The sequence below is a fragment of the Fonsecaea monophora genome (assembly GCF_001642475.1).
Source record: "Fonsecaea monophora strain CBS 269.37 chromosome Unknown Scaff46, whole genome shotgun sequence".
NCBI classification, from domain to species: Eukaryota; Fungi; Ascomycota; class Eurotiomycetes; order Chaetothyriales; family Herpotrichiellaceae; genus Fonsecaea; species Fonsecaea monophora.
In genome coordinates this window covers 154,957-182,643 of record NW_019173977.1, presented here as the reverse complement: position 1 = coordinate 182,643, position 27,687 = coordinate 154,957, and the positions used below count along the sequence as shown (strand labels likewise).

At 53.2% G+C, this 27,687-nt stretch overlaps 8 protein-coding genes across 8 annotated transcripts; 3 read left to right on the top strand and 5 right to left on the bottom strand.

Annotated features, from left to right (window-relative positions):
- Positions 1–1,215: 1,215 nt before the first annotated feature.
- On the top strand, positions 1,216–3,099 carry AYO21_06596 (hypothetical protein; the record flags this gene model as incomplete). The annotated part of the gene is made up of 4 exons (XM_022656555.1): positions 1,216–1,265; positions 1,413–2,222; positions 2,404–2,608; positions 2,680–3,099. The coding sequence occupies 4 exons, from the start codon at positions 1,216–1,218 to the stop codon at positions 3,097–3,099; spliced, it is 1,485 nt and encodes a 494-aa protein (XP_022511165.1).
- A 711-nt stretch (positions 3,100–3,810) lies between these two features.
- On the bottom strand, positions 3,811–5,560 carry AYO21_06595 (hypothetical protein; the record flags this gene model as incomplete). The annotated part of the gene is made up of 5 exons (XM_022656554.1): positions 3,811–4,275; positions 4,407–4,683; positions 4,802–4,878; positions 4,963–5,137; positions 5,391–5,560. 5 exons carry the CDS (start codon positions 5,558–5,560, stop codon positions 3,811–3,813), a joined length of 1,164 nt encoding a protein of 387 aa, XP_022511164.1.
- Positions 5,561–6,427: 867 nt separating this feature from the next.
- Positions 6,428–8,141, bottom strand: AYO21_06594 (hypothetical protein; the record flags this gene model as incomplete). Its single annotated transcript, XM_022656553.1, has 2 exons — positions 6,428–7,911; positions 7,964–8,141. 2 exons carry the CDS (start codon positions 8,139–8,141, stop codon positions 6,428–6,430), a joined length of 1,662 nt encoding a protein of 553 aa, XP_022511163.1.
- A 698-nt stretch (positions 8,142–8,839) lies between these two features.
- On the bottom strand, positions 8,840–9,645 carry AYO21_06593 (NAD(P)H:quinone oxidoreductase, type IV; the record flags this gene model as incomplete). The annotated part of the gene is made up of 3 exons (XM_022656552.1): positions 8,840–9,341; positions 9,412–9,497; positions 9,619–9,645. 3 exons carry the CDS (start codon positions 9,643–9,645, stop codon positions 8,840–8,842), a joined length of 615 nt encoding a protein of 204 aa, XP_022511162.1.
- A 1,524-nt stretch (positions 9,646–11,169) lies between these two features.
- On the bottom strand, positions 11,170–13,983 carry AYO21_06592 (hypothetical protein; the record flags this gene model as incomplete). The annotated part of the gene is made up of 1 exon (XM_022656551.1): positions 11,170–13,983. One exon carries the CDS (start codon positions 13,981–13,983, stop codon positions 11,170–11,172), a length of 2,814 nt encoding a protein of 937 aa, XP_022511161.1.
- A 2,671-nt stretch (positions 13,984–16,654) lies between these two features.
- Positions 16,655–22,030, top strand: AYO21_06591 (hypothetical protein; the record flags this gene model as incomplete). Its single annotated transcript, XM_022656550.1, has 2 exons — positions 16,655–17,393; positions 17,457–22,030. The coding sequence occupies 2 exons, from the start codon at positions 16,655–16,657 to the stop codon at positions 22,028–22,030; spliced, it is 5,313 nt and encodes a 1,770-aa protein (XP_022511160.1).
- A 1,366-nt stretch (positions 22,031–23,396) lies between these two features.
- AYO21_06590 (hypothetical protein) lies at positions 23,397–24,933 on the bottom strand (the record flags this gene model as incomplete). The annotated part of the gene is made up of 2 exons (XM_022656549.1): positions 23,397–24,744; positions 24,794–24,933. 2 exons carry the CDS (start codon positions 24,931–24,933, stop codon positions 23,397–23,399), a joined length of 1,488 nt encoding a protein of 495 aa, XP_022511159.1.
- Positions 24,934–25,496: 563 nt separating this feature from the next.
- Positions 25,497–26,656, top strand: AYO21_06589 (hypothetical protein; the record flags this gene model as incomplete). Its single annotated transcript, XM_022656548.1, has 3 exons — positions 25,497–25,884; positions 25,939–26,053; positions 26,107–26,656. 3 exons carry the CDS (start codon positions 25,497–25,499, stop codon positions 26,654–26,656), a joined length of 1,053 nt encoding a protein of 350 aa, XP_022511158.1.
- Between the last annotated feature and the right edge of the window lie 1,031 nt (positions 26,657–27,687).

Sequence of the window (27,687 nt, the reverse complement as noted above, 5' to 3'; positions counted from 1 at the left end):
ATAGGTATGTATGTACCTCGTACGCATCGAGGCATGTAGGCACGTTCCCCATCTTCCCCACACGCTTAACCCTCCGACGCCTCCCCCCCAAGCGGAGCCCCTGAAATTCAAGGCTGGTGCGCTACTTGTCGCTCCTCCCATTCATCTCCTCAAACGGACTTTGCTACTTTCTCTTTTTTTTTTACCGAAATTTTCCTCGGCATTCTGCCCTACGAGACCCAAATGTGTCAGAATTTCTGACATGATTGAGCTGTACGAGAAGGCATGTCTGTCAGAGAGTTAGACTCGGCCAGACCGTAGCACCAGTGGGAAAGAAATGGCCCCTCCACCACACCAGCTGCGAGCGGAGGTTTGGGTAGAGAACCCGACCGAGTAGTAGTGCTCTAGGCTGGGCTGGGAAGGGCCTGAGATCCGGGGGTGTTCGGTTACAGCACCACGGCACCACAGGAGCGCAGGACTACAGGACATACGTACGGCGTGATACTACCTATCTAATTACCTCCCTGGCTGTCCTCTACACAACAGTGCAGGTGCCTTTGCGCTGTCTTCCCTTGCATCAGCTCTTACAGACAGACAAGTCTTGACCCCTGCCCTTGCCCCAGTGCGGTACGGTACCAGACACCACAGATATATACAATATACACACGATCTTGAGGGCGAGGAACCACGACCAGTCCAGTCCAGTCCAGCAAAGATGCCATGGCTCAGTCAGGATCACTACCCGTTGCCCCAGAAGGACTTGATCTCACTCGTCTTTGACAAATGCGCCCATGATCCTGATAAACCCGTCAGTATATTTCTCATTGTGTCTATCTATCAACTATTCACCTTCCTTTGACCCATTGAGGTTGTCCCCCCCTTCCCTCTCCAGCATAACCCAACAGCCCTCTACGCAAGAGGAACGAGTCTGACCCCCGAGAAAAATGAACAAAAGGTCTATCACGATCTAGAAGACCCCAGTCGCACCATATCATGGCGGCAAGGACGCTCCTTCACCAAAAAACTCGTCGCCGGCTTCCGCAAGGCTGGGCTGAACAGGGGGGATTGTTTCAGCATTGCGGCGTTTAATGATGTGAGTTCCTCGTACATTAGTTTTCTTCCCTTTTCAAAGAACAAAGCTCCAGAGGGAAACCACGCGTCGTCTCTTGTTCCCTCTATCCTACCTTCCTCTAGCAGGTCTCGGGCTCTGATTGAACTTTTCGAAATCAAAAGATCATGTACTCGATGCTCTTCCTCGGTGGTGTGGCAGCAGGAGGTATTTTTAGGTAAGTGTTATCCTTATTCCGCTACGAGGGAAGATGTGTTTGGAATGGGACATGCCCCTATCGTCCCATCCATTCTGCCACCTTCTAAGTTTCCTTTCTCCCTTTTTTTTTGTCTGGAGAAACCTGGCTGAGGAACAAACCCTCCAGTGGGACGAACCCGGCGTACCAAGTCTATGAGATCCGCCACCACATCCGCATGGCGCAGGTCAAGATGTTCATCGTGGAACCCGAAGTGCTGGGTCCGGTCCTGGAGGCGGCGGAGCTCGAGGGTCTCACACGGGACAAGATCTTCATCTTCAACACGCGGCCGCAGCAAGACGTCCCCGAGGGGTTCCGGAGCTGGGAATGGCTCCTGTCGCAGGGAGAGGAGGACTGGGTGCGCATCACGGACCTCGAGGAGCTGCAGCGCACCGAGGTGGCGCGGCTCAACACGTCCGGGACGACGGGCCTGCCCAAGACGGCCATGCAGTCGCACTACAACGCGACGTCGTGGCACACGATGCTGCACGACATTGCGCGCGTGCCCTGGACGGTGCGCAACCTGTACACGCTGCCGGGGTTCCACGTCGCCACGGTGCCGCTGGTGCACGCCTGCCCGCTGATCACGGGCGACCAGTGCTGGATCATGCGGCGGTTCGAGCTCGAGGGGTTTCTGGCGGCTCTCGAGCGCCACCGCATCACCAACATCGGCATTGTGCCCCCGCTCGTCATCGCCATCATCATGTCCCCCCTGCGCCACCGCTACTCGCTCCGCTCCCTCCGCCAGGTCAAGAGCGGCGCCGCGCCCCTCGACGCCGCCTCGCAGGAAAAGTTTCGCCGCCTGTGCAGCCCCGACGCCACCTTCACCCAGGTCTTTGGCATGACCGAGACGACGGGCACCATCTCGCACTTTTACTACCCGGGCACGGACGACACGGGGAGTGTGGGGAGTCGGTTCCTGCCCAACACGGATGTCAAGTACGTTTTTTCATTCTTGTTATTGCTGTGATGTGATTCTCCCAGCGAAACAGACAACACTCTCAAGAGTGTGAAAAACATGCCCTCCGCAGTTTGATTTCTAGTCCTGCCAAAAAAGAAAGAAATATCTCTCTCTCAAAAGGAAAGAAGCCAACTAACCCACCCTCCTGCAAACACACAGGTTGATCGACGACAAGGGCAACGACATCACGGCCTACGACGTCCCCGGGGAACTCTGCGTGCGCGGCCCCACCGTCGTCAGGGGCTACTTCAACAACCCCAAAGCCAACGCCGAGGCATACGACGCCGAGGGGTACCTCAAGACCGGCGATGTGCTGTACTGCGACGGCAAGACCAAGAAGTGGTACATTGTCGACCGGAAGAAGGTTTGTTTTGCGCGACCTACCTTTTTTTTTTCCAGATCTGATATCGTCATACTGATACAAGGATCGATCAGGAACTCATCAAGGTCCGGGGCTTCCAAGTCTCGCCCTCGGAGCTGGAGGGCGTGTTGCTCATGCATCCGCGCATCGTCGACTGCGCCGTGGTGGGATTCCGCCGCCCCGGCGAGCCGATGCACGGTGTCGCCGACGAGTTGATCCGCGCGTACGTCGTCGTCCGGCCCTCGACATCGACATCGACAACGTCATCGCCACCAGAACCGCCCTTGACCGCCGACCAAGTCAAGGCGCACATCCGCGCCCACCTCGCCAGCTACAAGGCCCTCACGGGCGGCGTGGTCTTTGTGCCCGAGATCCCCAAGAGCGCCAGCGGCAAGATCCTCAAGAGGGTCTTTGCCGAGCAGATTGAGAGGGAGATGGCGTCGTCCAAGACCGAGGGTCAGGGCGATGGGGGGAAGCAGAGGGCCAAGTTGTGAGTAGGGCTGTAAGCTGCCTCGGAGTGTGAGGGTGGCCGAGTGAGGGAGGAAGGGAGGGAGGTAAGGACTGAGAGAGGGGGGGAAGATTGGGAAAGATTGGAGTGAGGGATGAGAAAGAAGGGGAAGGAAACGAAGAAGTGCAGCTAGAAGTATAGATTAGAGAAATCATGGAAAGTATTGAAAGAGAGAGAACGCGAAGGCGTGGTTTAGATGGGGTCTATGGGTTGTATCCATGCAATGCCCCAGGCCTGGAACTAGAACTGGAAGATGAGCGAGTTTGATCTACTCTAGGTATTAGGTATGAACATAGGTATGCAGTATGTATGTATGAAGGTCAAACATATATATACAAATGTTCTTCCTGGTACCCCGTCGCACAACACTCCTTGTGGACGAGCCTCCACTCTATCTACTACGTATGCACTTACTTCCTCATTTACCTCCTCACTTCCTTGCCTACTGACTGACTCTCTTCGCCCTCTCGGTTTATTTCACCCTGGCCTAACCCTGCTACGACCAGGAAATCTAACGTAAGCGAAGTCGAGGGCATTTTGCAATTCATCTCCATCCAATCTGACTCTCCTTCGCCACCCCATATCGTTCGTTCACCTCAGTCCCTCCGGGCCAAATCACACTCTCCAACTCTCCCTTTCCCGTCCCTTCCACCAGGAAAACTCCCCATGGGGACACGACTGTAGCTTGGAGAAAGGACTATAACTTTGCCTTCGCCCCCTGCGCCTCCTTCAACCTCTGCATCATGCGGTACGCATAGTCGAGACTCTTGCGGGTATTCTCAAAGTAAATGTGCGAAAAGTCGCTGCTGGCCTGGCCGCTGATGGTGCGGGCCTGGATGCCGTGCGAGATGGTTCCGCCGCGCACGCAGTGGAAGATCTTTGCGACCTCAAAGTCCTTGCCGGGCGGATTCCCTTCCTTGCGCGGGTCGAAGCCCGTGATGCGTGAGTACCGGTCCAGCAGCTCATCGGGCTCCGGCATGCCGGATTTGGCGCGGTTGGCTGGTGCGTACGGCGAGGTCTCGGGCGAGTAGGGCACGCCAGCCTTCACCGTCTCGTTCCAGAACGGGCCGATCACGTACACGGCATCCATCAGCGGGTGGCCGATCGTCGAGAGTTCCCAGTCGAGAATGGCGATGACGCGGGGTTCGGTGGGATGGAGGATCTACTCGTTTATCCCATGGTTAGAATTGATCTGGAGGTTGAGATTTGCAAAGCAAGAGAGTAGAGTCGCTATGCAATGGGAAGAAAAAGTCCCTAGGACCCTCCTGTCTCTCAGCATGTGTCGAAACTTACCACATTGTCAAACTTGTAATCTCCATGCACAATCGAATACCGGTCACTGGTCATGTTGGTCCTCACAAAATCAACCACCTCATCGTAATGCTCGTGGGCCCGGCCCAACTCCTTGCCCGTGTTGATGTCTTTGACCTTGGACTGCTGGTTCTCGATCCGCTGGAACGTGTTGCAATGCCGTTGGTAGAAGCCTTTCTTTTTGCCAAAGTTGGACAAGCCGATCGAGTCCGGGTCGATGCTGTGCAGCCAGGCAAGAGTCTCGACGAGGGAGATCCACCTATTGACATTTCAGTCGGGCCCTGGAAGAAGAGACACCTACAAAGGTAGCTGGGGGTGGTCACAGGATCGAAGACAGCACATGAATTGGACAGAGTGCCGGGTAGAGCACGACTTACGCTTTCCTTCGATCCGAGGGCGAAAGTTCACCCAGGTCGGGATCTGTTATTATTCTGCCTTTGACGAATTCCATAACCTAGATATCGTCCCAGTCAGCCACTTATAATTTCGTCCTCCAAAGCCGACGTCGAGGCAAGGACGAAAGTCGATAGAGCCTTACATAAAATGGCGTCCCAATCACGCTCGAGTCCTCGCAAAGCGTATAAACTCTCGGCACGGGAAACCCTTTGACTGAGCCCAAGGCTTTCAGCACCCGGTATTCACGGTCGACTTGGTGTGCAACAGGGCTGATGATTGTCCCCGATGGCTTCTTTCGCAGGATAAAGCGTGTGCCTCTATATAAAAATGTCAGTTACAAGAACGTAAATACAACAGAGAATCAACGGTGCAGCCCGCGCTTCCATGACCGCCACAGAACGACATCAACAACCATGCTTGCATTCGTTCACACATGGATAAGATAGCACAGGAAGACCCCCTGGAATCATCACAACCCACATATCCATAGAGGACTGTACAGCATGGTAACCAAATCAAATATAAGATATAGGCTGTTGGATGGGTGGATCTTGAACAGAAAAGACGTACGCAGCATCGTCGAGAAAGTAGGTGGGATTGCTCTGGCCGTAGCCAATTTTCGTCGACACCACAGGCGCCTTCAAACCTGGAATGGTATTCGAGTTGGCAAGATATCTGCTCAGCGAGGCGTCGTCGAGCTCGTGGCGTGCGCCAGATTTTGCTGTAGGGTTGGGATTCATCTTGCCGAAGCGATCCTAGATAGACACGACGACACCACACAAGGAAACGGGACCACGGGGCAAAACAGCCTGGCTTGTATTAGTAGCAGGTGTTCCAAGAGAAATTCTGTATATATACAAAGTTGTTCTGGCAGCGATATGCACTGAATATGGACATGGCCGAAGTCTGACCAGGCCAACCTTGACTCGGCGCATATTCTCCGCAACCGAACTTCACCGAGGTTGTTTTCCTGGCTTGCCTGGCTTGCTAGACACGGTGATGGTAAAAGCCAAAAAGGGATGGCCGATCTTGTCCGGAACAACCCGTGGAGGTCCACATCAGCTTCAATTGCTTGTGAGATCCTCTCTGTGCAAGAATCAGGACCATATAATAGCAGGAGGGAGAGGGTGTGTAGAGGTGCTAATGCTTTACAGCCCGTCTTCAGACAGGCATATCCACGACAGACTGGATTTCCACAATGACATCGGGCCCAGTGAAAGAGAAATACTTTGTCAGCAACTGATAAATATTAAGATAAAGTGCTCGCAGGGCCACGAGGTGAAAAGGTATGCCTGGGTTTGCTCCAAAGGGAAAACCTCACATCCGACAGCTGCTTCTGAAGGCTAGGACCGCGAGCTGAACGGCGAAGAGGTGTCAGTGCTAGTTGAACGACCGTGCTAATGCTTGTAGCTGCCTGGAAGCTGAGAGGGAGCTAACAGATTCGGTCTGCGCATTGTCGACTGAAGATACTGTCTCCAAAGCCAGAATTGTCGTCAACGCTGGCTGAGGATCGGAGAGACGTCGCCATCGACATCCGACAGACCGTTCCTGGGCTGCAGCTTGCCTTGGTTCTGCATTTTCGTCCGAGATGGATCCTCGATTCATCATCATTCGATCCTCGGTATACCTCCTTCCAAACTGCCCAGCATAATCCTAGAATGCTTCACAATCTTTAAACACAGCAAACCATCCTCAGCACTCCCCCCAGCACGATGCTCGTCTTCGCACTTCTTAATGTCCTCGAGCGTCATCCCCGGCGCATATCCTCGTGGCAAACCCCGACAATTACCGTGAGCGCCAGCCTGTACGTGATTGTGTTCTAACCGAGGGGGAAATTCCTGCGAGTTGTGGTAGGGCTCAACATCATGCCATTGCTTCTGACGCCGTTCGATAGCGGACACAAGCGACTCGAGTGTGTAAACGGTAGAGGTGTCGCTATCCTCAGACGATATATGGGTAGGTATGAATTGCGGTTTTCTCAAAGCATGGAACGAGCCATCGGGCGGGTCGGGAATTGCGTGGTCACCGAAAACATATGCTCGAATCAAATGATAACCAAATGTGCGCCACTCAAGATCTTCGCGGATACTCAAGGGTTCTGACGGGTTGTCCGGTGGCACTGATTCTGTGCTGCTAAACCCCCTCTTCAGCTCTTCAGCACTAGCCTTTTTGACACGGTGCCAATGATCCGCAAGCACCGTAATCAACATGGTGCTCAGAAATACGTTTTGAGAGCCCGATTGCATTTTCTGGGGGCAAACGGGACAATATATAACAGAACGACCGGTCCGATGCGCGGCGAGGAGCGCATCGACCATGCCAGAGGATACGGGAAATGCAGACAGAGTAGAGAGGGTTGACAGAGTGAGATAGAGGTTGGGCAGGCAGGGACAAGCTGGAATAGTGGGGAGATGTGTCAATGAGCTTTGATTTGTGCTGAGGTTGGCGAAATGGTTAGCATACGGCCCAGGTCCTTTGTCACTGGGCAGAGAGGAGTTTGGGTCTGCGTCGTTGGTAGAGTACAACTGCGTGTCGTGTTCATGGCTTTCTTGCACCAAGATTGGAAGCATGGTCATGTCACTGAAGTCAGGCCACAGCGAGACATCGGTCGGATAAGAACCCTGGGGCAAAACGTCGTTTGTAGCCGGGGGTGTGCGAGGCCCATCGTACGGTGAGGTGCTGTTGGAGCCTTGACAGTGTAGACTTGAGGAGTTTGCCTTTTCCGCCACCACTCGGGCCTCGTGGCTGGCACGTTTAATGGACTGGGTAATGGGCGCTGTGCAGATATTCTCAAAGTTTGTACGCTCAACAACTTTTTCAGAGAGTCCAGGGTCGATTGCCAGTTCGGCGACGGCGGGCGGCGCCGGAGGGGGTTGAGGATAGAGGGCAGAAATGGGAGTCGGCCGCAGGGCACTATTCAGATGGGACGTGTCTATAGCCGAGACCTCGTCGTCTTGAAGGAAGTCGTCCGTCTTCTGTTTCTTGCGCGGTCTGCCCATCTGCTTCTGCGCCGAGTAGCGGCACTTCAAGGCCTGCTTGACACATCGTGCGCAGCCCGTGGCTTCGCCCGAGCACTTCAACTTGCGCTTTCCTGAGGTATTGTGAGTCTAGGCACGGAGTCATGGCATATTCAGAGGACGGACTGCACTCATCGCAGGCTGCGTGTCTCTTGGTCAAAGGGTCCGCGTCAAACGAGGCGCCGTAAGCGGGCAATTGTGAATCTAGCGGTTCGGGTACTGAGTCGGTGGCTGCGAAGGTTTTCGCAATGGGGAACTGGCCGTAGGCCTCGAACAGTGAGGCTGCCGCCTGCGCATTCGACATTTTCTTGGGGAAGGAGTGTCGCAGAGAGTCAACAGAGGATCTACAGGCAAGACTAGATATTGGAATTCTTTGCCCGCCTTCCTCACAAGCCGGGGGGATCTGGTGGACAGCAGCCTGGTCGAAAGTTTCTTGGAGGGGTGTGGAGGTCGATCACCGTGGCCCGGGCTAGCTAGGTATGTCCTCTACTGGTCCTCGTTATTCTGCTCATCGGCTGATGATGGGTGGCCTGAACTTCTCTAGTTAGTGTCCTGCGGTGCCCCCTATCGGAATTATCCATGATTTCTCTCGCTTCGTGCTCCGTGTGGTCAGTCACTATTTACAGACGCGAGATTGGGACTTCTTCCTAGTGAGGAAGACATCGTTTCGCAGAAACTTCGTTTGTCAGATTGAATGTTCTGTTGATCATAAGCCATATATTAGCAGAATGGTATCTTTGTACTTTCTCTCTTCTCGCGACTACGAATCCGCACTGTCTTCCCCCCACCTCATATGCTTGTCCACACGAGAAGGGATCATAAAATCACACACTTCTTGGGCAATCCACATGGCCCGCTCTCCTCTTCCTTGTCATCTGTCTGTATCGGTTGTGTTGGTCTCTTTGGTCCCGCAGCAGCTGTTGTCTCTGTTGTCTTCGCAGTCTGCTCGGCAGGTTTTACGCCATTTTCTGCGGCAGGCTTCTCTTCGGCACTGCCATCTAGTCACGCAAAGCTGACCTTGCTGAGGTGCTCGTAGAAGGACTTGCCCTGGATGGTGGCGAGCTCCAATTCCGGAGCCGAAGGCTGTCTGGAGCCATCACCAGCAGCGAATGTACCTGCACCCCATGGGCTACCGCCACGAGCTGCGCTCAGGTCGGCCATGATGGGGAAGGCTTTAGCATAACCAAGGGGAACGTAGATCATGCCCTGATGAACCCAGGACGAGAGAGCCGTGATGGCTGTGGTCTCTTGGCCACCACCGAGAGTGGCGGTGCTGATGAACAGGCCAAAGTATTTTCCAAAGAGCGCTCCGGTCTGCCAGTGTCCACCGAGTCTATCGATGAAGGTCTTCCACTGGGCCGAGTATGTGCCGTAACGGGTGGCAATGCCGAAGAGGAAAGCGTCGTACTTGAGCAAGATCTCGGGGGTAGCGACGGGGACGTCCTTGTTCATGCCTGGCGCGTGCATTTTGCTCAGGACCTCCTGGGGGAGGGTTTCCTCGATTCTAGAGGCAGCGAAGTTAGTCCCTGTTGGTCTGTCTCTGCAGGCAGACGGCAATGATGTAGAAAACGTACTGGTAGATATCGGCAGTGCCACCGGCCTCTTCAATACCCTTCTTCTCTGCTTGAGCCAGCTGGGCAACATGGCCGTACATGGAGTACTATTGTTTCAGAACAGTTCTGTTAGCATCGGTCACAAAAGGAAAACAATGCGCCAAGATGAACGGGAAGTGTAGCAGGCGGCAAGGGAGGGTTGAGTGAAGGGTTGAGAGAGCAACGTACGTAGATGATGGCGATCTTGGGAGCCATTGTGAAAGGGTTGTGTACGGAAGATAGACTGAGACGGAGAAAGGGAAACAGGGACAGAGGCTGTATGGGCTCGAGGACGAAGCTTGGGTGTGAGATGGAGAAGAGAGAATGAGGTACAGGAGAGGAGGAAGTGTCGAGGTTTTTGTATGCGCAGCGGCACTCGGTATGCCGCTGCAAGTCAATTGAAGCACAGTGATCTTACGAATGAAGCTTCATCACCACGGAACGCTCCCACCTTGCACCTTGTTTACTCTCGTCTTTAGTTTCATCCTCAGACGAGGGGCTCTTCCGGGTGTGCCTGGAACTCTGCGCCCAGAGTTGCTGACGATTCGTCAACACGCATTGGGAAGGCAGGTCACTACAGGCACTGGACAGGCGTGGTCGGGAACCCCGCAGAGCTTTAGTGGGCAGTGCCAGGTGTAAGCAGGGGTGCTAGAGCTGCCAGTGGAGCCTATGATGACGCCAGAGCACATACTGCGACCCAGGAACCATGAGACCCAGCGTGGAAGTGGGTAATGCTGCTGATAGTAGGTACCTGACACCAACCCTCTGAAGATGTAATGACACCAGCCACTCATGCAATCCCATAACCTCTCATGGTCAACGGCCGTCATTTCAACAATATTTCTTTTTTCCTGCGGCGCAAATTTTCTTTCCAACTTCCATCCGCATCATAACAAGGGCAACATGTTTTGTAAGTCATGTACTCATCCGAGAACGATGTACCGCTGGTTTCCGCAATGCTATCTCCAAGCATCCTATCCATGCCACCAAAAAGTTCCCTAGCAACCAGCAGCTTATGAAAAGCTGACAGAAGATTGCCAAAGCACGGCCAATCAAGCCCGGGCTGCTGCTTGCGAAGTGCGGAATCGACCGAGCCACCCGCCTGCGCTATTGGTCTTCTCTTTGTAATCCACCCACTCCCGACCTCCCAACCCGACCTTTTCGGAGTCTTTGTGGCCTACAATTCTCTCCATGCCGGTATTCCTCCAGATGATCAAGCCTCTCCAGACACTGGGGACACCCAGGGGACACCGCTGTCGGTCATTTGTCAGCCGGCATCTGCGATGTAATGTCGATGCAGATGCTGGAATCATGATGCACCAACCGCCTTGTCCCGACTGCGCTCCTGTCCTAATAATCATTCTCGATGCTGTGTAGGAGATTCAGATCGTCGGCAGCGTCGGCGAAAAACTACAACACCGATCATTTGCATCAGATCAGTCCCCCCACCGGATACTGCCCTCGCTTGTATTGCTAGCTTCACACTGTCCAATTGTTCTGTTGGTGCGACCGGAGCGCGTACCTCCAACTGGCGTGGACAGTGCTCAACAAGGTAAGAACGCATTGCCCCTTACAGTAAGTTACCCATCTGCGTTGAGAAATGCCACCACTAATGCAAGGCACGCCAGGATACTCGTATTTCCTCGTACTCTTTGGAACTGATAGCGAGATCCAACTCGAATTGCGCAACTGTGGCTCCTAGAGGAGAATTCACGCCGACGGGCGAGTATATCCAGACTGTCATTCCTCCTCCCATTGCACCATTTGTTGTCTCTCCCACAGCCTGTTCGCGCTGCTGACTATAATCTCTGCCTTGGAAAATAACTTTGCCTGGAACTTGGCGGCAGCCTCTCCCTGCAATTTCATTTTCCTTGCCTGAGCTTGCATCATGATCGGTACCAGAGCCTGCGGATCGGCTTCACTCAGAGCTCGAACACTCTTGAACCCGTTCTCCCACAGCATCCGGGCCATGCGACTCTTGACGAATGCTATCTGAGCCATTTCCAGGAGATCGGCGCGTGCTCCCGCACGAAGGCGATCCAGCATATGTTCCAGCACAGCCGCTAGCATTCCCCAGCCCATTCTCTCGCAGAATTTGATCATGCCCGCAGCGAATCCGTGACAGGTTTGAGCCAGTGTCTGCACTTGTCCCCGCGGCACAGAATATTTCAGACTGATTTCGTGGATCGGCATCTCATTGCACAGATCTCGCAGCTGGAAGGCTGAGTATGCTCTGCGATAGATTCGCGCCATATGGATCTCTTCTGCCGTGTTTTCCTTGAGTTGAGCACCGCTGTTGACGAGTCTATTCACAAAAGCAGGATTGACGCCGATAAGTCGGATCGCTCGTATTCCACTCTCGTCGAGATCTTCCAATTGGTTTCGGAAAGTCAACCACGAAATTTCCGCGAGCCCCGTGGTCTGGACCGGAGTGAACAGATAGAATATGTGCATTTCACCATCCATAACGAACGCTTCGAGTGCCCGTCGCAATTCCGCGTGGATAAAAGTCCCATCCTCAGGGCCGAGACCAGATGCCACAACCGCGATTCCAAGCCTGGTTGGTTCAAGGCAACCATCGTATTCTCCTTCTTGAATCAATCCGTCCTGGAGTAATGCCTGCTTCGCCATTTCGACCATCTCAGCAACCTGCGAATGGCCAATGCTATGCCAAAGAAGTGATGAGCGAACGTATCCATCCAATGACGCTATGCTGGACGCCATACGGGTAGCAATGACCTCCAGAAGAGCTCTCTTGAACCCTCTCTTTTCAGGCGTCAGGCAGCTTTCGACCGGAGGCATTTCCGCCTCAAGTAATTCTGCCACAGCCTCAAGATCGGCCTTTTGACAGCAAAGGTAGGTCTCACCGACTTCATCCTTGCCTTTGCGGCCAGCACGTCCCCGCATCTGTCGAAGCATTGCAGGGCCGACCAGCTCTCGACCCATCCGAGCTCCATTCAATATTACTCTTCTTGCTGGAAGATTGATGCCCGCCGCGAGACTGCACGTCGCCACCATCACCCGTAGGATCCCTGCGTCATACGCTTCGCAAACCAGCTCTCGCTCTTCAGTTGTCAATCCGGCGTGATGAAAGCCGACTCCGCAAGGAACAGTCTTGGAAAAAGATGGCTCAAATCCCCCTGGCAGTGCACAGAGCGATGCCAGGAGATCTTGACGCCGTTCCAACTCTTCCCGGCTCAGGTGGTCTGTAGGTAACGCGTCGCTGATCAAGAGCGCTGTATTCTCTGCACCCATTCGACTGCCGCAAAATACCAGTGCCCCGTGACCAGCAAGGGCAGTCTCAACAGCCAAAGCTACAACTGCATTGGGAGTTGGACTTTGGAGTTCTTTATGGTTTGATCTAGCGATCGTCCGCTGAGGTTGTGGTCGTTGTGTTGGGACAGCATCGCCGGCCGCCAGCTGACTTGCTGTGCGAAAGAACTCTTTCGCATTTGCTGTTGGATAGATGGCATTCTCGTACACAAGATGTTCCTCGATGGGAATTGGACGGTACTTCGCGATGTAAAATTTTGCGTTCAGCCATTGTGCTAGCAATTGTGGATTTGGCAGGGTGCCGCTCATACCCACGATCTGAACGTTCTTCTCACCCCATGCAAGCGACATGAGCTTCGTGGCAAGAAGTTCCATAAGATATCCCCGGTGTTCGTCGCTGATCATATGAAGTTCATCCAGTACCACTACACCAATGTCACCATATTTGCCTTCTTCAATGGCGCTATTGACCAACGAATTGGCCTTCTCGATGGTGCAGACGGCGATGTCGCAGTCGGACCAGCTGATATTCGTTCTGCTCCCACCAAAGAATCCACTGACTCGCACAAATGGGGTTGGCTGGCGCCAGGTTGGTGTTGGCACACCATCGAGACTGTCGCAAACAACCTTGGGGACCTTGTCCACTAAGCTGCGGAGCCACCTCAACTTTTCTTGAACGAGAGCAACATAAGGGAGGACCAGGATCGCCTTTGCTATAGGATCTTCAATGACCCGCTTGATTAGTAGGATATCTGCGACCAACGACTTGCCCCCACCTGTGGGGGCTGTATAGACCAGGTTTTGTTCTCCGGTCAACAATCCCCGGCCCAATAGGCACGATGACTGCCAGGAGTATATGGCGCGCACCCCGAGTGATTCAAAGTTATCAACCAGCTTGGAAGGTAAACCATAACGAGCATGTCGAAGGCTGAGAAGCGGGTTTTGCGAGGGCCCTGGGGTAGATGACTTGAATGGAGGAATATGAATGGGTGTGGGGTTCGGGGCTGCTTTGCTGTCATCACTGTAGTCTGGACGAGTAATACAGCTAGCTTGTAGACGAGGGGCCTGGCAATTATGCCGGGAAAGAGGTGTGTCGATAGTCTGTGGCCGCGGAACTGATGATGAGCTCTGGACTGGAGGGCTTATCTGAACATCACGAACTGCATCGATGGTACGTTTGATCCCAGCCAGAGGTTTTGTGCCGTAGCTCTGATTGCGGGCGAGGTCAATCGAGGTAGCTTGACCCGTTGACAGGGTCGTTTGATGCCATGGTGGTGCCATCGGATATCGTGGGTGGGATCTGCGTGTCTACGAGTGAAGTGGACGCGACATATCGGTTCTTCCATTCGACAGGAGCGTCACGATCCTAGATGAGTTCAGACAGTGACTGATTCTAGCACACAGGATCAATCGTGATGACAGGGTTGATAGTAATGGTCGTCATTAGAATAGCAATAGATCTAGATTGTGCCAACCAAGGCAAGCCTATGCGTGAACCGCGTAAACAGGGAAAGAGGCGAGTCCTACAACGGAATAGTCCAAACTCTAAAGGTTCGGGTTAGTTGCCAGGTCCGAAAGCCACTTACCGCGGGAGCCGGGAACCCCCAGAACAGCACCGCACGCTGGCACCACACAGAAAAACGGTCTCTGACAGTCCGCAACCCCTCAACAATGCGTCAAGGGAAAATAGAGGGTGAGGAATCGAAATGACAGCCATTCAGTCATGTAATGCCATAGAACTGGGCAGCGAGCCTCTCTGCGACAAGTATGCGGCTGCGCTATGATGGCCGCAAATTTCAACACGGAATGAGTGTGATTGTTATCCCAACGGGGCAACAGGCGCTTGGAAGCGGTAGAGTTGGATTAATGAACAAGTATAGGTGGCTAAGTCGAAGGAGCTGGGTGCCAGGCTGGCATACTGATGATCATGTAGGGCGCAAGTGAGTGGTGAGTGGAGGTTCGGGGAGGCCCCGACTCGATTCTGCAGGCAAAACTATCCAGGCTTGCTACACCATGACCTTGAGGCAATAGGGTTGTCGAAAGCGATTGTAAAATAGCAAACTGACTGCGATCAACTCACTGGCAGCATTCATGGAGCCTTCAAGGACATGTTTGGATTTCTATGGCCATCCCAATCGTCGAGGGCATGATAGAGATGTGGTCAAAATTAAGAGAGGACAATCCTGGGTCAGGTGACGCCAAGGGGTCCTCGGGCACTAAGCAGCCGGGCTGTTTGATCGCCACCCACCGACCTCACTCTTCCCCTACCCTCTGGATGTACTGGGCCAGGAAATGCCACGACATGGAATAATTATTGAAGAGGTATGGAGGATGTGGCTGCGAGACAGATGCAAAGATATGACCACCACAGACTAAGAAATATATGGTGCAACCGACATGGATAGCTGCTGAATGAATTATTCTGTAGTGACCCCTAAGTCGCGCGGGTATATATGTGGTCCTTATAGGCGCATTTGGGGAAGAAATGAGAGCGAGAACAGTAATCATTTGTATGTGGTTGGGGAGAAGGCAAAACGAGCAAGATCATAGTACATCTTGGTGGCAGCAACTGGCCAGAGTCATGAGTAATGTCGTCAGCGTACCGAATCACGTTACGCGACCCTGCATGATTCGCTCAAGGTTTCCAACCTCAACTGCACTCCAGGAATTCTTTCTTCTCTCTTCGTCTGCTCTTTCATTTTTAGCGCTTCCTTGCCTTGCAGGTGATCCACATATTCCATGTCACTGATCCCACTTTTTCCAAAGCACATCTCGTGTGGCCCCCCTTCCTCCCTCGCCCTCCACACACTGGACACTGGGCCAGTCTCTGACCCTCTGATGGCTCATCTCACATCTCTTGTGTCTGGCCTATTCTCCATCGTGGGTTTTTTTGCCCGTCGCAGTGCCGTTTGTGTGTGCGTGTCTGTGTCCCTTTTCATGTCCGCCTTTTCCGTCGCCTCCCCCCAATTCTCGACAAGTACAACAATTCTTCAGACTCCCATCGTCCTGTTAATAACACGGCTCTTCCCCCTCCTGTCCTCCCTCCCAGTGATCCCAGCGCTCGCACTTGCTGCCGATGCTCCTTTATAAACAGCCACTCCAGTGGGTGTTTAGGCCCATTATGTCTTCCCGCAGGTTGGCTCTGACTCTCTTAGCTCATCTCTTCCGTCAACTTGACAGTATTAACCTCGCAATATCTCGGCATTGATCCGGCGTCCACTCAGACTCGCTTCCTCTCCCTTGTCACTCGTCCTCATACACTATCTTTCCGGACTAAGGCTCAAACCTTGTCGACTAGGCCGCATTTTTCCTTGCCTCTGCCGAGTGTCTGTCCTTCCCTTCAACCTCTTTCTCATCCATTATTCCTTTCTCGTTCTTCCTTCCCTCAGCCTCTTTCTCCCTTTCTATTCTACTCTTCTCGCTCTCCGCCCTCGACTCACCTAACCACTTTCCGACTGTATTTGGGCGGGATTGCTCTTCTTTGTGCTCCCCACCCCACCCCTTCCGCATATCTTCCCTTTTTGACTGCTGGATTTTTGCCGCGTCGACCTCCAGCCAACAAACCAGGCGCTAAGACCCGCACAACTGAGCATCCTGGCGCGTGCCTTGTCCGAGATATAGTCCATCATATCGCCCACTCCGCTGCCCAGGGCATCTTCCTCACTTCTTTGTTACGACTACCCCCTCAACCCTCGACTTTTGCTGACCTATCTTTTGTTTGTTTTCGGTCGCTGGGCAAACTCGCTACCAATATCGATCCCTCTGTAAAGTCTACCGCGAGAAACTATTACTCCATTCTGTTTGGTGCCGAGACGTCCCTCAGCTGCTTAGGTGCGTGGGAGTTGTCGTCGTTGCAGCCCTACCAAAGGCCCAACTCCTCCCCCGGTCGCCATGCGATAAAGTAGGGCTTACCGCACCTGGTCTTCCACCGCTCGCCGCCTCTCAACTCGTCATGTCGACAGTTGAGAGCCCTCCAATCGCGACAGCACCTCCAGGGCCCCAGTCCACCGAGCACTCAAACGCAGCAGCACATGCACAGAGTGATGCACCGTCGAGCGCACTCGGGAGAGGTAGTCAGAGTGTAGAAGTGTCGCCTGGACCCGAGACTGCACCCGCACCCACGCCCACACCAGCCCTTGACACGCCCCAATCTCAGCCTATGACTGCGACCGCGTCCACTTCCTCGTTACAACCACCACCCGAAAATGGCGACAATTCTACCTCCGGCCCTTATGGCACTCGCTCGAGAAATCGGACAGGAGGGAGTCGCCCAAACTACGCCGAGGATAGGGAATTGGATCTCGAAATAGAGGCATTGTCCAAACCGAGTCGTTCGAGTAAGCGATCTTCCGCCGCAGCGAGCGAACAACAACAGCCTTCGAGTACGAATTTTGCCTCCGTCAACAACATTCAGCTCGAAAAGCCCGCCGAAATCACTCCTGCGGCCAATGCATCCACACCCACGCCCGCTGCGGCTCCTGCGCCTTCGAAGAAAAGAAAACATCCCGGAAGTAGCCATACCGTGGCCGCAACCTCAACCATGGGAACCAATTCGCGCGCGAGACCCGTCGCCTCGGTCCCCTTCAAGGGCTATGTCGAAACAAACATGATGAGTTTCAAACGTTGTGGTTATAGGTTGAATGCAAAAAACCAACTGGTCGCCGACGATGGCACCGCCGTTCAAGCCAATGGTACTTCTGCTTCCCTAAATTCAAGTATCTCTTTTATCTTCTGTACTAATTCTTGACATATAGACCATGTCTACCTCATCTGCGAGCCTCCGGGAGAACCCTACTACCTTGCCCGAATCATGGAATTCCTACACGCGAAGAACGACCCCGAAGGTCCCATCGATGCCATCCGAGTCAATTGGTACTACCGCCCAAAAGACATTCTGCGACGAGTCCAAGATACGCGGGTTGTCTTTGCGTCGATGCACTCTGACACCTGTCCCCTCACCTCGATGCGCGGAAAGTGCAACATCCGCCATCTCTCAGAAATATCGAACATGGATGAATATCGTGGCCAGCAAGATTCGTTTTGGTTTGACAAACTGTATGATCGATACATGCACCGGTATTACGAGGTTATTCCAACCAGCAAGGTTGTCAATGTGCCTCAGCATGTCAAGACTGTTCTGGACCAACGCTGGAAATTCGTCTTGGTGGAAATTGGCCGCGGGCGTGAGCTCACCAGTGAGAGCAAAAAGTGTACAAAATGTGAACAGTTTGCCAGTAACCACGACTCGGTAGACTGTGCAGTTTGCAAGCGGACATACCACATGCAGTGCGTCCGGCCACCACTCTTGAAAAAGCCTGCTCGAGGCTTTGCCTGGGCCTGTGCCCATTGCAGCCGGGCACAGGAAATCAAGATGGACCACCGGAACACCCCCGCGGGCTCAGAAGCCGGCCATGGGGACGACGACGATCCCATGGATGAGGACGAAGATGATAATCAACCCAAGAGTCGGGGCACCCGTGAGAGCAGCATCGCACCCGAGCCTCATCCAGCGCCCACTAAGGAACAGATCGCCCAGGCCAATTTGTGGCCGTGGCGCTACCTGGGTGTTCATTCACGCGTGGAGGATGCACTGGACTATGACGACCGGATATATCCTCGAGCAAGTTCCAGGCTGGGTCCCCGCCACCAAGCCAACGTCAACGTGTGGCATGGGCGCCCAGTCGAATTGGTGAAGCCTGCGGAGATCAAACGGAAATACCTAAAACACGCCCACCACATCAAAGGTGGTAAAGGGTCGAAGGATACTGGGACCGATACCGATAGAGATCAGAAACTGAAACGCCCTAAGTGGGTGATTGACGAACCGATCGGCTATATCCCTCGAGGGCAAGATGAGCCGGTCGAAATCAAGGGCAAAAAGGAACATACAGCCCAACTGCTTTTCAAGATGCCAGAACCAGGAGAGTTGTCAGAAAGAGGCGGTGATGACGCCACAGAACCAATGGATGCAGAACATTTGGTGGATGACTACATGGCGAAGGTCAAACCAATTGCAGCCAAGTACAACCTGCTCGATTCATCTGTTGACTTTCTCACCAAAGCAATCGAGAAGCTCCAAGAGAATAACTACAATGTCGAGAAAGCGTTAAAGGCCATGGCGGAACTCAGCGTAAGGGGTGACTTGAAACAACCCGAGCTCTCCCGTGATGAAATCAAGCGGTTTGAAGAAGGTGTGGCTAAATATGGAAGTGAGCTTCATGCCGTTACTCGTCATGTTGGGAATGTCAAGGAATCTCGGATTGTACGCTTCTACTATATGTGGAAGAAGACCGACAGGGGCCGACAGATCTGGGGCAATTTCGAGGGGCGTCGTTCGAAGAAGGAATCTAAACGAGCGGACAAAGAGGGCAACGTGCCCAAACTCCTGGACGATGTTGCCGATGACCAGGATGATTCTGCCTTCGATGATGAGAAGGCAGTGCAAAAGAAACGAGGCTTTGTGTGCAAATTTTGTGGGACTCACCATTCACGACAATGGCGCCGTGCCCCGGGGGCCCCCCCTGGCACATTGGTACCCAAGGATCCCTCTGCGAAAAACAACAAAGACAAGAGTGGATGGCTCACTCTGGCGCTATGTGGCCGATGTGCCTATCTTTGGCGCAAATATGCCGTCCAGTACGAGGACATAGAGGAAATCTCAAAGAAGATCGCATCTTCAGGGAGCCGCGCAGCTAAACGGAAGGTGGATGAAGAACTCTTGCGTCTTATCCTTGAAGCGCATCAAATGTCGGGCGATCCCATTCCACCACGGGCTGTGGATGAGGTCAATAAGGCTGGCCTGGAAGTTCCGCAGAACATCATACAACCAGAGGAACCTCCTAAGAAGAAGGGCAAGCTCGACAAGGATGCCACACAATCCACTCCCGATGTCATACCCGAGAAGAAGAAGGCGCCTGAAAAGCCACCCGAACCCGCCGCGATCGAGCCGGATCCCCCAAGGGTCAAGGTTCACCCCTGTGCCGTATGTCGGGTTATCGACGCTCCTGGCCTCGAATTACTCAAGTGTCGTGATTGTAGGCTTCATGTACATGGCGCATGCTATGGGGTCGGGAAAAAGACAAACACCAAACCATGGTTCTGCGACATGTGCAGAAATGACCACAACTTGCAAGTCTCAACAACCTACGAATGCGTTCTCTGTCCTGTAAAGTACACAGCTCAGGAGCTGATGGAGCCTCTGAGATCGACCCATAAGAAGAAGAGCGATCGGGAACGTGAAAAGGAACGTATCGAACGAGAGATCATACAAGAAGCCAGCCGCAGGTGGCGGATGGAACAAGAAGCAGCAGGGCGTCCTGTCAACCCTCGTGAAGCTCTCAAGAGGACGGCTTGGAACAACTGGATTCACATCACTTGCGCCCTCTGGACTAAAGAGATTAAATTTGGCAACTCGGAACTGCTTGACGATGCAGAAGGTGTGGGTTTCATTCCTCCCGATCGATTTGAGCCGCCTTGCAAGCTATGCAAAGTACCTGGCATGCCTACGGTGAAATGTCACATGCCCAGTTGCAATGCCTACTTCCACGTCGGCTGCGCACATCAAGCAGAATACATTTTTGGCTTCGACGTGCAACCGGTCAAGAGCAGCAGACGCGACACGGCCAATATCATGAAATTGGGTTCGGAAACTGGTATTGTTACTGCGGCGATCTGGTGCCCGTCTCATGTTCCTACCACTTGGGTGCACAAGATGCTCGAACCGACAGATGCAGGGTTGACGGCCATGCAGTTGTTCGCCCGTACCTATAAGCAGGTGGACAATTCTGTTACCGGAACCGTCCGACGCGCTGCGCAATTTGCCACTAATTTTGCGAGCTCTGCGCCAGCGGTCCAGCCTCCTCAGCGGCGGGAAAGTATTGTCAACGGGACACCGAACGGCATCATCACTCATACCGAGAGAAATGGGGTTACAAGCCTTCGAGGATCGCCAGCACCCGCTGGCGCTACAGAGTCCCAGGTAGACTCAGACGCAGCACCAGCTGAAGTACCGGCAAATGAAAGCTCAAGGACACGAAGCAGCGGTCAGAGGAAATGCTGTTCTTGTTTGGTTGATGTCAGCCCTAGATGGTGGCCACTTCAACAAGAACGATCCCAAGCCCCTAACGGCACACCAATGGACTTCACGACAGACCAAGCTCACGTGAATGGTGCCCGAGATGCTGTTGTAACCAACGGCGCCATCAAAGCTGAACCGGCTGATGGCGCGACTTCCGCAGCAATCGCTGGCGGCAAGGACCGCACTATGTATCAGTGTCACAAGTGCCATGTCCTCAAGCGAACTCCCCCTTCGTCGCCGTCGCAAGTGAAGCTTCGTGAAAAGCCTGTCCCGCTCGATCCAACGCCACCAGAGCCATTCAAACGTCAGTCACCGTTCCCTCCTGCTCCTCCGAGTATCTATGGATTGAACAGACCGCCGATCGAAGGAGCACCGCATTCTCATCCTCACCCCCTTCCTGGTCCAGCATCCCATTATCCGCCGTGGCAGAGCGCTCCTCCCCCGCAATGGTCCTCGCCGGGAGTACGAGTAGCCCGTCACCCTTCTCCTCCAGCTCCGCCACTTTATGGTCAACCTTTGTACCGGCCGCCTCCCCCTCCACCTCCGGCAGCTCCACCGCCACCTACAGGTCCCGAATACAATCAATCGCCCTACGGTCGGCCAGCGCACCCCTCGCCATATACCAGCGTACCACCTCCCCCACCATCTGTTCCAGGTCTGGTGCCTCAGCATTCCCCGCCTCCTGCGCCTGCTTATGGTCATCACCCCCCACCGCCGCCTCCTCATCATTCTCATCATGCTCATCACACCATTCCACCTCCTACGGCTCCATCACAAGTGTCACGTCCTCCATCACCCCCACGATTCAGCTCCGACCGACCTCCTATTCCTCCACCTCACCTTGGACTAGGACCTTCGAGTCTATTGTCGCGGGGATACCCTGAACCAAGCCGTCAATCAACTCTCGATTCGCCTGTGAATGGATACGCGGCTCCTCATTCGACTGCTCCGAGAATGTTTGCCCAAGGTCCCCCACCCCCCGTGCCGCCTCCAGTCATGAGACAGTCCCCGTCAGCACAATCCCTGGCGCAAATTGCCCAGGCGGCCGGAGATCAGTCAGTGGGAAGACCACACTCTAGACAGGCGAGTGTTGAGATGACCAACACACCGCGGTTTGGACCTAGACCGGTCACCGGGAGCCCCCAACAAAGACCACTTACCCCCTCTGCGCCGCCTGCTTTCACCAGAGACGATAGGAGAGATAATCTGGGAGCGAGTGCGAGTCCAAGTGTGAAGAATCTGCTTTCATAGGAGGAAGAAGATAGCCATGAAAAGAAGAAAAAGAAGAGTGCCAGGAATAAAAAGGATGGGTGGTGGGGCGTTTTGATGAATCCCAACAACGATTGACGGACAAGTGTGTTTGATATTGATTTATTTGCGCGAAGCTCTCTGGACTGCTAGCAGGTTAACCATGGGTGCGTTAGGTGACCAGCGAGGGAAAAACTATGTTTCTTTCTTGTTTCTTGTCCAGAAAGTGGGTTTTCAAAATTGCATTGTATTATATACATACTCCCTGGCCCTGGCTGAGAAGCATACCAGGGGTTTTTTTTCCCCCTCGGAGGAGCTGCATAGCTCAGCTCTGCGAGGAGAGAGAAAAGCGTCTCGGATACCTATTGCGTTGCGTTGCAGCACAAGCACAAACAGAAAAGCAGAAGCAAGAGCAAATCCTAGCGTTTATTGTCCATGTCCAAACCACATTCATACAACACAACACAGCGCCAACACACGCTCCATCATGCATCATGCATGGTGTTTAGCGCCATACTCTCGCTGGAACTTTTGTCCGTGTTTGTTTGCTGTTTATTCAGTGCCTAACGGTGATGACTGTGACTATGCTATGGAAGACGAAAGACGAGGAATGAGAGAGGGTGAATAAGAAGAGTGGTGTCGAGGGCAGAAAACCCTCTAGAAGATAGATAGGAAGATGGAACAAATTCTACGCGAGAAAATGAGAATCTGATACTGAAAATGAAGCTTTTGGCCTTTTTTCTTTTTGAGAGGGTCAAATCTTGATTGATTGATCGAGTTGATACACCCAGTGGGAGTGTCTGGGTTGGATTCTCTGTTCTGATTCTCGTGGTCCATGCCAGTCTTTGCGGCCCACGCAAGACGCGATCGAGGTCGGAATACCTAGGTACCTAGCTCGCTAGATACATAAGTATCTCCAGGCCGAGTGAACTAATTCCAGTGACTTGGCTGCCATGTCACTGGCCCAGGGTGCTAGGTCACAGGTACAGGACTCGTAGCTCGCAGCGCTGTGATATCCACACAGATTGGGAGCATGGGAGTCAATGGGATCGTGCGAGATAGCCTGATATCCAATCCGCGCAGCGCCTTGCTGTCGCCGCAGAAAAGCAATCCAGTGCTGAGACATTGCTCTGGAGAACGCACATGCAGAGCGCGGCGTGAATATCGCATGTACTTTTCTGGCGACCCTGCACATGGCTGGCTTCTCCAATGCCGAAAATCAAGTAGCTTGATGCCTCCTTAGGGCATGAGGGTGACTCACACGACATTCTGGGGCGTACAGGCACCGTTCAGTCCCTGGTCAACCTAGAAACCGATGTCATCACTGCCCGGGCAAGATACCAATTGGCGGTGAGTACCATCGCGGTTATCATTCCTCATCTTCCTCGTCATCGTCGTCAATGACTCTCCGCTTCTTGCGGACTGCGGGATTTCCCACAGCCTGTCTGCTCTCTCCAATCTCACCATCTTCTTCACCCTCAGCGTCTTCGTCATCGTCTCGCGATGTCCGTTTGGGGGTCCGGTCTCGATCCCTGGCACCGCCACGAGTGCGATTTTCGATCACCGTCTCACGTCCCTCGATCTCCAAGTCATCCACATCCGGATCCTCGTCGGCTTCAGCTTCCTCCTCGGCCTCATCCTCATATATCTCAGGTTCCTCGTCGCTCGCAGCAAGGAAATCATCTTCGCGATCATATTCGTCTTCCCTGCCTCTCCGGCGGAATGTTTCCTCGTCTTCATCGTCCGAGTAGATGTCCCCGCGACGATTCGGCCTGCGTCGCTTAGTTGTCGCCTTCTTTCCTCTTGCAGTAGGCATGCCGTCATCGTCTTCCAGTCCGGCAATCGAGAGACCTGTACCGCCCATTGAACGACCAAGTCCAGATTTCCCCAACACCCGGTCCCTGCGCATGAACTGCCGGTCTTGAGCAGCCTCTCTGCGACGGTCCGCCCTAGCCCGCTCCTTTTCGAACATTTCGGCAGCCTTCTTTGCAAGTTCTGGGTCTTCCTTGACAGACTTGAAGGTGGTAGGAGATTCGTGCATTTGTGTCGTGGCAGCAATCGATTGTCGCAGTTTCATTTCCGCCTCGTCTGCCTGGTCGCCTGCGGGCTGGATCTTCATAGACGCGTCGAAAGGGGCGACGATCTGAAGATCTATTCCTGCCGCGGCGTGAGGTGCTGCCAAAAAGTGGTTTGTTTCTTTTGTAGGATCATAATCCTGGTGTTGCGATCCAGAAAGCTTCTTAGGCCAACCTTGTCGCATGGCGGTAGTGGAGATACGATAATGGTCTTGGGGTTTAGAGGCGATTTGCATAGTGAAGCTGCCATCCGACCAGCGAACTATGCGTGTGTTTGATTGTAGGAGTTCGGGATTTTTGGGATCGCGGCGCCAGAAAATGGAGGTGTTGGCCGTAGAGAACGGTGAGAATTTGATGGTAGAGTCTACCGTAGGATCACGGCCATCGTGGGGCCTGGTGGGCGGTTCGTAACTCGAGGGATCGAAGTTTCTGTGCTTGATACCTAGGAAATTCGGGATGTTCAGGAGGTACAATTCGTCTCCCTCAGGCGGTTTCACTCGCGCAATGTCCACATCCAAAAGTTTGAGTTGTTTTTCTTCACCATAGTCTCCCTCTTCGTTTTCGACGGTTGCGGCGAGTCGATCATTCCGGCCTTCATCATCACCGGAGTCGAGCTCTGAGTCGTCAAGTTTCCTATGGAGGCTGCTTACACGTTAGTGAGAGTTTCAAGAGGCCAATATGAGGACCATACTCATTCTGCTGCTCCGGCTCGTCGTCGTCGTCTCCAAATAAATCTCCGTCGCCGTCGGATGCGGGATTGCTGATGTGGTCTTGAACACTATCTTCCTCAACAGTACTGCCACGAGGAGCAGACTCAACCTCAGCAGACATTTCGGCTGCTAGCTGCGCGCTCTACACTTTCAAGCGCAGACACATAGAGGGTGAGCTAAAACCAGATCCGAATCGTTCTTTGGAAACTCATAGAGTCTTTGCGAAGAGAGCAGCACAGGATGTGATCGTCATTCAATGTCACAGTGTCAAAGACGAAGAAATGAAGTTGTTGGGTTGTGAATGGTCTTGTTCAAGACAATTGCAAGACGACAATTCGAGATCGGGAGAGTCCACAAAGGGCTAGCGTCAAACTCACGTGCCCCTCCCTCGGCTGAGTTGCGTTATGGGGAATTATTTGTTTCAATGAGAGGCTCCTTCTCGCTGTCGACGAGTCAGTTTGGTTACTCCTTTTCACCACTTCACCCCGTCGATGACAAGCGATTGCGTTGTGAACAGTTCAGAGTATTGTCCGACCCATTACGGTCTATTTCAACGTTATGGCGACCTTCTTTCAGAGTGTGTAAGTTTACCCCGCGTCTTCATGCTACCATGATTTTCATTTCACTTTCACCGCCGACACGAAGTGTCTCCATCTTGTCCTTGCGACCTCCTTCGCGCTCAAGATGGGTAAATTCAGATGGAAAATCTGTTTAAGAGGCCTCAAGCGGCCTATCAGTCCTACAAAGCATGCCGCAGTTGCTGACCCGTCTCCCAGTCGTCAAGGTTTCACTCGAGGCAACACCAAATCCAACCAAAATCTAAAGGCGCAGTACAACAACGGCCAATCCCAATCTCCGATCGCACAGCAAGCACAGCAAGCACCTCCCCTTCCTGCTCTGACCAATTCGCCATCTATCTCCTCCACCTTTAGTGAACAGAGTGGTTATATCGAGCAAGAGCCAAAGAAATTCCTGAATGAGAAATATGCCAAGTGCTCCGTCAAGGGGAACTTCCTCACGCTCGCTGCACAGCCGAAGAATGTCGAACTTGGAGAATGGCTGGCCCATCAATGTGGGTGAAAATCCAATTCTACAATCTTGATGAACACAGTCTCATTTCTTCCAGTGGTCGAGATGAACCGACTCCTCACTGGGATGATCCAGGTCATTCAGGAGGTTGACACCAACACGGGAGTTCCACTTTGCAATGAACAACAATGTCCTACAATGTCTGCTGGGCGGTATGTTTGAACCCTCATCAAGCAGCAAACGTTCATCGATTGACTCTTCCCAGTCTCACTTACACCTGGCTCGAAAATGGTCGGCCAGCCAAGATCCCTGCGCCCCAGTACATTGTCCGAGTCCAGCGCTGGATTGTTGGAAAAATCCATGACGAGAAAACCTTCCCTACCGCGCCTCCACCGACCGTGGACCAGACCTCGTACATGTCCGGTGACACTGGGACGATTACACCCTCGGGCACGACGCCAATTGCTGCGCCGCCTACCAATCTCAACCAATCCTTGACCTCTCTTGCTGGCAACCAAGACGAATGGATTGGCAAGTCATCAGGCTTCCCTCCACACTTCCACTCCGACGTCAAGGCTATCATCAAACAAATGTTCCGCTGCTATGCACACCTCTATCACTGTCACTTCACCGATCCCTTCTGGCACATTGGGCGTCATGCGGAATTGAACAGCTGCTTCGTCCACTTCTGCACGGTCGCAATGTACTACGACCTGATCAGCAAGAAAGATATGGAGCCATTGCAGGGACTTATTGATATATTTGTGGCGCAGGGCGTCATTCCCAAGGAAGCCGTGCAGCAGCATGTTTCCTAAGGGATTTGTGGAAACGATTGATCACTTTTGTAGCAATGAGATGGCGATGCGGCATTGTCCACGGCGCGTTATGAATGAACAGTTGATGCATTTAGCGATCTGGCGTCCGGCGAACGCAGACGAACATGGCAGTGAAGTTGCCGATGCAGAGTGCATATGAGCTTTGAATGAATGGCATTTCCTTCCCAGGGCAAGGCCCCTGGCTTGACGCGACAAAACTTTCTCCGAGTTTCATTTGTTGCTGATCTATCCCTTGCTACGCGTTGCTGACTTGATATTGGCAGGCACCGCAACAGCAATGCCGAATGGGTCAAGGATTGAATGGACAAAGTCAGCTGACTGATGAAATGTGCTCGGCGCCCTGGCGTATATTGGGGACAATGAAGAACGCAATGTAGTGACGGTCGTGTCACTGAGAGCCTCTTCAGGTTCCTTCTCATGCTATCTGCTGAGGCTGGCAAGGCTGGCAAATACTCCCTCAACTGATGTTATGCATCGGTTGCGTTCTCGTAACTCACCCTCGGGTTTCGGTTCCTCGGCTGACAATGGCAGACATGAGCTTGACGCTGAGGGCTTTCACGAAGATGCTTCCGGCTTGGGTGTCTAGAAAGGCAACCTGGTCCCAATGAAGAGAGGTTCAGAGCTCACGCCCCACACGATGCTGCGCCCACATCAGTTGTTGTATCCTCTACGCTATATTCTCTACGCTAAGGAGGTCCAACTTGTGTGTTCCACGCTCCATGATCTTCCACTCTTGTTCGCTTTGACTTCACAACGCAGCATCATGACTGCTGGAGTCAGAAGGCCTTTTGTCATGGAGGGCACCATCCCAACTGAGACCGAAAATATCGTATAAAGGACACGTGACAACGACATTACAAGGCAGACACCAAATGGCAACACCTGACGTGGTTTACCAAAAGGTGTTCAGCTCATGCAGCCTGATATGTAACTGCCAATGGCATTGGCGAGACTCAGCCTCACCAAGCTTCGTGTTCAAGAACTCACCTGGTTTCCCACGAATCTCCTCG